The sequence below is a fragment of the Vitis vinifera genome, chromosome 18 (genome assembly GCF_030704535.1).
Source record: "Vitis vinifera cultivar Pinot Noir 40024 chromosome 18, ASM3070453v1".
In the NCBI taxonomy this organism is placed as follows: domain Eukaryota; kingdom Viridiplantae; phylum Streptophyta; class Magnoliopsida; order Vitales; family Vitaceae; genus Vitis; species Vitis vinifera.
Window position 1 is genome coordinate 18,712,998 of NC_081822.1, and position 9,645 is coordinate 18,722,642.

General features: G+C 32.1%; 1 protein-coding gene across 1 annotated transcript; it reads right to left on the minus strand.

The window, feature by feature from the left end:
* Positions 1-5,345: 5,345 nt before the first annotated feature.
* LOC100251062 (ATP synthase delta chain, chloroplastic) lies at positions 5,346-6,366 on the minus strand. Its single transcript, XM_002274927.5, has one exon. It carries the CDS (start codon positions 6,337-6,339, stop codon positions 5,470-5,472), a length of 870 nt encoding a protein of 289 aa, XP_002274963.2. The 5' UTR covers positions 6,340-6,366; the 3' UTR covers positions 5,346-5,469.
* Positions 6,367-9,645: the final 3,279 nt, after the last annotated feature.

Consider the following 9,645-nt stretch of genomic DNA (forward strand, 5'->3'; position numbering starts at 1 on the left):
AGCGCTTAGAAGAAGCTCTTGAATCATCAAGTAAACCATCAAAATCCTTCTCAACATTGTCTCTAACATTCCCCTTAGTAAAAACACTCAAGTTAACCTTGCACGTTCTACTCTCTAAAGACTTTGAGGGTATTTTCCGAGAAGAATCAAGAGGGGGCTCCATACAAGCAATAGTAAGAATTTCCTTATCAAGATTGCTCACTCTGATCCACCAATCTGCATAAGCCTTAGTAATTGAAAAATCTTCAAGATTATGATAATCTAGTATAGTAACTTTGGAGTAGGTACCAAGCCCAGTGCATGACTCCCACTGTTGATACACTGTCTCTAAAGTTATATTGCTAAAAATCTTTGGCAAACCCCTCAGAAGGTCTTGAGGATACCCAAACTGCCTAAAAAATCAATGAGGATAATACAGTTTGATCACCTAATGGTTACCTTGTTGTAAAGATAATTAGCTAGAGCGAAAACTTATGAGATAAGAAGCTTTAGTAACACTAATAGATTCATTATCAGTCCAGTGCACATGTTCTTTGTGTCGTAGTGCTAAGTGGTCTAGTTTTAAGCCTTTACAAGACATTATCAAAGCCTGAGCTTACAAATCATCAAAACACTTAGCAGAAAACTCACCGACGTAATAAGTCATCCGTGGGGGATAGTTCCAAGAAGGAGAAATGAAATGGGTATTGAAATATTCACCTAACCATCCGTATAAATAATGAATAGGGAAAATAGATGCATTAGTCCCAGAATTTGAAGAATGAACGATTTCATTTAAGCCGTTGTAAATGATTGCTAACACTAGAATAGCAAAGTTAAATGTCTCACCTTGATCCATTCTACTAGCTACCTTGAAAACTCTAAGATGTATCAAATTGACACCCCTCTAAGGAAGAACAAACTTGCATAACCAACATGCCCAGAAAGCGGCCAAGTAAGTTTCCTTAACATCTGCCTCGACCACACCAAGGTCGTAAAAAATTTCCATCTTCGACTAAGTACAAGACTTAACAGGATCAATATCCTAGGAAGGGTTATTAGTCTCCGTAGGCCTCTACGTCTTATTCCTTGTATTCTTCTTTGGGCGTTTTACATACTTCATGGAGCCTTTGTACCAAAATGACACCCAAGAGGCTAACTTGATTGAAGACTTCCCCTTCATCTCAGAGCAAATTCAATGATATGCAAGGAATAAGTTTTGACAACTTGTTGGGAGTGAGGACTTTGTTGCCTCATTAGATAACTCTTCCATACTCGATACCATCTCATCATAAAAAGATCCAATGATGGGTAGTCTAACAATATAATACAAGTCCCAAGGAGAGATGGAAACCTCTCCAATTGAAGTATGCAAGGTGTTAGTGGTAAGACACCAATGTTCGCAAAAGGCCCTAATCATAGAGGCATAGCGATCATAGGATGCAAAAATAGATTTGTAAAGCTTGCATCCTTAAAGAAATGGTTCATATCGACCCAATACCTCCTTTACCCATTCCCAATATCCTTCGATAAATAAGGATTCCCCTAGTACCTTGAAGGAGCTTCCCCATTGGGCTTCTCCGTCATGAACATGAGAACCCAACAATCCTAATTCATCATAAACTTCAGTAGTAGTTGGGTGAGAGGAATTCAACAATAGAACATCATAAACAAGTTTCACCTTATTGAGTTTTGAATTACTGATATTTGTAAGCTTGCAAGATGCAACTTGAGACCAAGAATAAATGTGTAATGGATCCTTTGTCATTAGCATTAACAAAGATTGAAGGTCAGTAAGTGACTTATGCACTGACAAGGTAGTTCCCTCCTCAAAATCTTCACTATCATACTTAAGACTGGTTACAATCTTCTCCTTGAAACATTTAAAAAACATCATCCTACATAATAAAAAAATAAAAAATAAAAAAGGTAAAAAGAGAGATGAATAAAATATGGGTTTAAGTTTTTAGACACCACTATGCATTTAAGTCAAGTTAATTCGCATGAGTGAAGACCTTAGCACTTAAGTCGTATTAAGTGTTGAAAGTACAACACCACGTAGCATCAAGGTCATAACTTGTTTGCATAAACACCAAATATTATTTTGGTTTTAATTAAATGTTAAAACTTGAACACCACTATACATTCAAGTCAAACCAATTTGCATGGGTGAGGATTTTAGCACATGAGTACTAAAAATATGACACCGCTTCGCATCAAGGCTACGACTTGATTACATGAGGGTCAAACTTTAAATATTCATATTTCTTTGACACCACTTCGCATCAAGGCTACGACTTGATTACATGAGGGTCAAACTTTAAATATTCATATTTCTTTTTTATGGATATTTAAGTTTATTAAAAATTCTCTCTCAAGTATTAAGGTAATTTTAAATAAATTAATTAAATTAAATTACTTGAAATCAAATTCATCTATGTGAATAATGAAGGCTAACACATGTTCAAAAAAGGTGAGTCTTCTTCTTCCTTGACAAAAAAAAAATTTGAATAAAGAGATCACATGTCATATATATATATATTAAATCCTCATCCTTACACCAATATATAGATATATAGCCTAGTGATGACGTCTCCTAAGGCAACCAACATTGTGGCTCCGTCCCTATTGACTTTGGCATACACCCAACTCAAGCTCCAATATATATATAATTAAAAAAAAAATACTTACAAGTTTGAAGAGGTGAAGACTTCTCACGGTAAATTCAAACCAAGTTTCTTAAAATTTGGTTGAAGATCACCCAAAAATTGAAAGGATTCAAGTCGGGTTTCTCAAGTTGGGTTGAAGAACACCCAAAGATCAAAAGAGCTCTTTGAAAAAGTTCAAGTCAAGTTTCTCAACTATTGTCCCCTTTATATATATAAAAAAAAATGTATATAGGGATGACAAATTGGTAGAGGATTAAAAGTGTAAAGTAAGAAGAAAAATGAATTGAAAAATGATTCAAAGTGTAAAGCAAAAAGGAAAACAAAGTGGAGTTTGGAAAAAAAAATGGAAAAGAAATATTTTTTTGAAACAAATAGGAAAGTTCCTATTAAAATATTTCTTTGGGAAAAAAAAAATACTTCAAGACCCAACCCATCCACATGACAATGCATGTATGTGATGCTTCTTGGAGTTGGAGCATTTGTAGACATAAAAATTTAATGGATTAAATTATCACTAATTTGGTCTTCAAAATGACAAAAAAAAAAAAAAAAATCCTCTTATGGATAAGTTTTCTAAAAAAAAACTAAACTCCAACTATAAAAAGGATAATAATAATAATAAGAAAATTATTACTACTATTATTTTGTTGTTAAAACCTCCTGGGAGAAGAAAAATTGTTAAAATCAAATAACTAAATTGCTTGAATTAAGCAACTAAAATTCAAGAATTTGAAATTCAAATTTCATATCTTTACCTATAAATAGAGGAGTCTTATTTCAAGAAAGGGGGAGAAATTCAGAAATAAGAAAAATCCATAAAGGAAAATCTTAGGGAGAAAATCCAAAGGCGACTTCGTACAAAAAAAAAAAAAAGGCTTTACAATAAAAGAAAAAGTTTCATCAAATCTCCCTGCAAGTTTGGTAAATAGCAAAAGAACTGCTACACACGTTTTTCGTCATTCAACGAGTTAATTCGGGAATAAGCCACTTGTGGCCCTCGATTGATTTTCAAAATCAAGAAAATGTCATCGTTGTTCTTCAAGTTATGGTTAAAGCGAAATAATTAGAAGAAAAATATTCTTTTATAAAAAATATTATATTTGAGATTGTACCCACAATATTTTTAATTTCATTGAATATTTTGTTCGTATTATTTTTCTATTTGTTTTGCTAATTTTGTAGGACCTTTTATGAAATTTGTGCATACAGTTCCATAGAGAGAAATGAGGGATATTGATAGAAGCAATGGAAAGTGAAAAACTAGGTTTCAAATGAGAAAGAAGGAGAAAATGAGGATGAAGAAGTTTGAAGTCGATTTATATTATAAGTGAAGTTGAGAAGAGGTAGGATGTGTGTAGTGTGTAAGATAAGGGATGTGTTTAATATATATATATATATATAATATTTGAATGTTTAAGAAGAAATGACAATACTTGAAACGTTCAAATTGACGGAGTGTTTAAACATTTCAAAAGAAATGACAACACCTCAAACAGTTGTCAAATTAGTTTAGTGATGTAATGGAATTGTAGTGTAATAGTATGTGAAGTGGAGTGCAATAGGTAAAATTCTTCCATGGACTATGGGTGTTGTGCATTATTGGATTAAGGGAAATGATGTATGCAATGAAGGTTTTGTGGTAAGTAAAATTCTTCTAAAAATATGTGAAATTATTCCTTTTACAATGAAATTTTAAGTTAAATATTAATATTTTTAATTTTTAATTTTATATAATAAAATTATTTTAAAAATTAAAACAAAACAAAATTATTTATTTTGTAACTAATTATTTAATAAATTAATAACAAATTTGTTTTTTTAAACTTATTTTTCATATTAATTTATAATAGTTTTTTTAATTCCAAAGTGAAAAAAAATAGATAATATTATTTATTTTAAATTAAATTTAGTAAAAAAATTAATTAATTTTATAATATAATTAAGAGACAATTTCTCTTTTTTTTAAAAAAATTATTTATTATTATTATTATTATTTGTGAAAATTGTGTCTTGAAAAGACCATTTCTCACTTTTTGTTTTTTGTTTTTAATACATTAATAACAAATTTGCTTTTTTAAACTCATTTTTCATATAAATAATAATTTTTTGTTTTAATTTCAAAGTGAAATAAATAAATAAATATATTATTTATTTTATATTAAATTTAGTAAATAAAATTAATTAATTTTATAATATATATTTATAATAATTGTATAAGTATAACATATAATGGAAAAATTGATTTTTAAAGTTTTTTTTTTGTGAAAATCATCTTTTCAAGACGATTTCTTTTTTCTTTTTTTTTTCCTTTTTATCAAAATCATATATTTAAGAGATGATTTCTTATTAATAAAAAAATAAATTTTATAAATTGTCTCTTGGAAAGGCGATTCTTTTGTCATAAATCCTCTTTTGAACAGAGGATTAAAAAATTAAAAAAAAAATCATTTTTTTCTTATCGACAAAGGTAGATTTAGAATTATTTTTTCTAGTACACTAGTGGAGGGATTATTTTTTAAGCTGTCGTACTGTTATAAAAAATCCCGCTAAAGAAAATTTCCCAAAATATTTATTAACACAATATATTGAAAAATGTATAATGGGATTATTTTCAGCTGTATTAATTAAATAAATTTTGGTGTCAGTTAGATTAAAATTAGGGCAATTGTCTCTGTTTTTTAATTTAAACGAAGAACATCGCTCCCCCAACAACTATTATATTCTAAGAATCAATTGATGAACATACATATAATTCCGCTTTGACAAAACATGAAATTAAAATTAATTCAAAACATGTTTTTGTTTTGAAAAAGCGATGAAATCAAACCAGTTGAATATTCCCCAACTCCAGCTCAGCAGCAATTTCCTCAAGCTGTTTCTTCACGCTCATATCAATCAATTTGGAACCGCCACTTCCATACCTGATTGTGAAGCCAGCCACCAAGCTCGGATCGATCGCCGTCTTGATTCTCACATTCTTGGCGCCAGTCAGCTTCTGCACTTGCTTCGCTATCTGCGCCAAGTGCTCCGACTCCAGTTTCACCACCGAGCTCACCACTGCCAACTCCGTATCCGTCAGCCGGTTGTACACCAATTCGAACTCCTTCGCTATCTCTTTTATCAAATCGATTCGCTTCATGTCCACCAGGATGTTCAGGAAGTTCATGGTGTGTGGTTGGATGCCCGATGTCTTCGCTATCTCGTCCAAAACGTTGCGTTTCTTCTCGATATCAATCGTAGGGTTGCAGAAGAAACCCAGTACCTGTTCATCGGACAAGACTTTTTCAATTTTCTCAACGTCTTCCGCGGTGGTGTCTAGGGTTCCGTTGGACTTCGCGACGTCGGCGAGGGCGGTTGCGTAGCTTCCGGCAGCGGTGGCGGACATTCTAGCGGAGGAGGCGCCGGATCGAGATTTCCCAGCAACTTTGTTGGTCAGCCTGAAGGAGGGGAAGTTGCCAGAGAATGAGAGGTTCAGCGGCTTGTTCGATAGGCTTTTGGCCGCCGATGGTGGGGATCTGGACTGGAACGTGACCGGAGAGTGTTGCATAGCTGCCATTTTTCTGGCGAGGGAGGAGAGAGAGAAAGGAGTTGAAGAATTTGTTTTCCTTTTTTTTTTTTTTTTGGGTTTTGTATGGTGGTGGCTGCAGAAAGGGGGCTTTGAGAGGAGTGAACGGTTAGGATTGGAGCGCATGAAGTAATGGAGGGTGGAGAAATGATTTGGATGATATTCGTATTCTGAGAACGATGCTTCTTATCTTCATTAGATAACGGGTTGCCACGTGGCATCATTTGGTGGAAAGGCGATTTGCCCGTTGCAACCCATCTGGAAATCCACAAAAAAAAAAAAAAAAACCCGGATTTAGACCTTCAGTTGTTAGCAGAAGAATGTCCCTAATTTTATAACACAATTTTTGACACAGAAAAAAAAAAAAAAAAAAAAAAAAAAAAAAAAAAGAGGCGGAATTGAAGTTTGTAACCGGCTGGATGAAAGAAAAAGATTGTATATGTTTGAAGTGCTGGACGTAGCCTCCCTCGAGTGCTTTTCAATTGAAGAGAAACGGACAGCTCAAAAAATTCGATTTAATTAAAATTATTCTTACAAATAGATTTTTGTTCTTGATTAAAAATATATATATATTTCACATATAAATGGATGAACCTTATGGTGGAATATGCCCATTATTCGTCTTGCCCTTGTTGTGCCTATGCTGTCTAGGAGTATTAGGCATCTGTTTTGTAGAAGGAAAGTTAAAGAAATACGAGTCAATTACATCTCAACCATTAAAGATAATAGTGCATTTTCAGTTCAACTCGAGTTGGCCCCTTTACTAGAAATAGTGCATTATTTCTCACTAAAGTGATGGACTTGCACACTTCCTTTGTTCTAAAGGCATCACCTAGAAAATAATTAGGATTCACAAATAGGTATTAATTCCTTGTATTGTAACAAACTAGTAGTAGTGGGGCAACAACAATAAAAAATACAAAGATGAAAACTAAGCAACTATAAGTTTTAAAACTCATTATAGTTATTACTAACCTAATATAACAGGCAAACCGAAAATGAGAAAGTAAAAAATCACCATTGGTGAAACAATTACCATTTTTCAGGGTATAGGATCAGAGTGAATATTTCAAATCAATAAGACTGGCCAACATAAGAAACAACCAGAGATTAGTGTGAGAAAATATCATTATACTTATATAGACATGTACTTCTTGGAGTTAAACCAGTGTCAGATTCCATGGTATTTGTTGCATAAACAAACCTAATTTAAGGCTACATTCTTAGAAAGAATTCAGTTTATAAAGATTGAATGCATTCTTTAAGAAAGATCTTATCATTGCTTTTTAAATATAGACTTCTATAGGTAAAAACAACATTTGCAACCATTATACTTATAAAACCAGTCAAATTAAAATTGGCAATGATTAACAATTCAACATACAAGACATCCAAAAATACAACATCCAAAATTTTAAAATGTCCATAAATTTAACAACATTGAAAAAAAAAAAACATTACAAAGAAAATGTTAACGTCCCAAAATACGTCTCTAACATCATCTCAAGTAAAAAACCTAAAGTGCAAGTGAATCATCCTCTTCATCCATAATTATGAGTGGGAGTTGTGAGTCATAAATCGAAGAATCACCTAGCAATATATATATATAAGTTACTTTACTAGATATTTTAATATAAAACCGTTTAGAAACTTGATAATGTTGTAAATTGGTTACCTTCAATTTCTTTCCATAACCAACTTTGAGCACACATTAAGGCCTCCAAAGTATTTGGATGAAGCCTACTACGATGTTTTGATACCATCCTGCCACCGATCCTAAAGGTCGACTCTAATGCAATAGTAGATATCAAAATAGTATAGATATCTCAAACAATCATCTGCAAAGTTGGATACTTTATACCATTTGTCTTCCACCAACTTAAAACATCAAAATTTGAAGTCCTTAGCAAAATAGACTCCTCTAAGTAATAATCTAACTTCGACTTCATATGACTTTCTCCAATTGTACTATAAACAAATAAGTCAAACTTTGAAAAATGATCTTGTCCATCATAGTTGAACTCCGAAAGAGTTGAATTTGATAAAGTACCATAGGATGAAGGTTTTTTTTTATCTAACTTGGACTTTGATTAGCGCTCAGAAAGCAACTCATAACACAATCCATGAATTCTTTCTATCTCATTTGAAGCTTCAGACCTATACATTATTAGGAAGTAAAACTCCAAAATCTTCATCTTGTATCTTGGGTCAAATATAGTTGTTGTTGTCATCACACTATGACACCTACTCCAATACCTGTCAAACTTTTGCAACATACTTGATGTCATCGTTCTCACAACATCATTTGAATAGATCAATCAATCAACCAACCATATAATGCTTCTTTGATCTCACATACTTTGATGAAGAAAGTATTTGCAATGGGATAATTTCACCCTAAGAACAACTATGTTATGTTGTAAAACAATTTCAATCTTCCACATATTTCTTTTGTCGTATTCTATTCTTCCTCTGATGGCACAAACATGTAGTGTTTTTCACTTTGCTTGTGGGAACACGTCTTTATATGTTATAGCTATTGATAACATCAAGTATGTAGAATTTTATCTTGTTTTACAATCAAGACTTAACTTCTTATTACATCAAAATACACAATTGGTGAGCTACATCTTCAAACTTTTCCACTCTTGATGGTGTTGCCAACCAATATGCAACACTCTCACGAATTTTTTCAATTTCTACTCCAATGACATCCAAACCTTTCTTCACAATTAAGTTCAAGACATGTGCCACACATCGCACGTGAAAAAAATTTCCATTAAGTAAAAGTGAACCACTCAAAGACAATTTCTCCACAAGGATATCAATCATTATGTCATTACTTGAGCAATTATCTAAAGTAACAGTAGATATTTTTTATCCATATTCCAATCCAATAAGAAATCCATTAAAATATCTGAAAGAACTTCTTTTGTATGTGAAATGGGCACATAAACAAACCTACATTAAAAATATATATAAAAGACGTTATCATTAATATAAGTGATATCATTAAAGGATCAAATAAAAAAACACTTACGAAGTTTAAAAGAAAAATAGCTAACTTTACAATATGATGTTGTAATAACTAAGACTCATCATTGTAATGTACGGATAACCATGTAGCCTTTCTTTTGATTTGATGTCCACTTATCAGATGTGATTGCAATTCTACTTTCAAGTATTTTCAAGTAGCTAATCATTTTCCCTTTCTCAACGTTATAAATCTTCGTTATTTCGCCCTTAATTGTATTGTGGGAAACCATCTTAAATAAAGGTTGGAGACTAGTAGCAAAATCTCTAAACCCCACATGATCAACCATTGAAAGTGTGTACTCATGCAATATAATTGCATGTGCAAGCTTTTCTCTTGAAATATCTTGATCAAAGGTAAAACCATAAATTTGAACTTTTTTATGACATTTTCTCTCT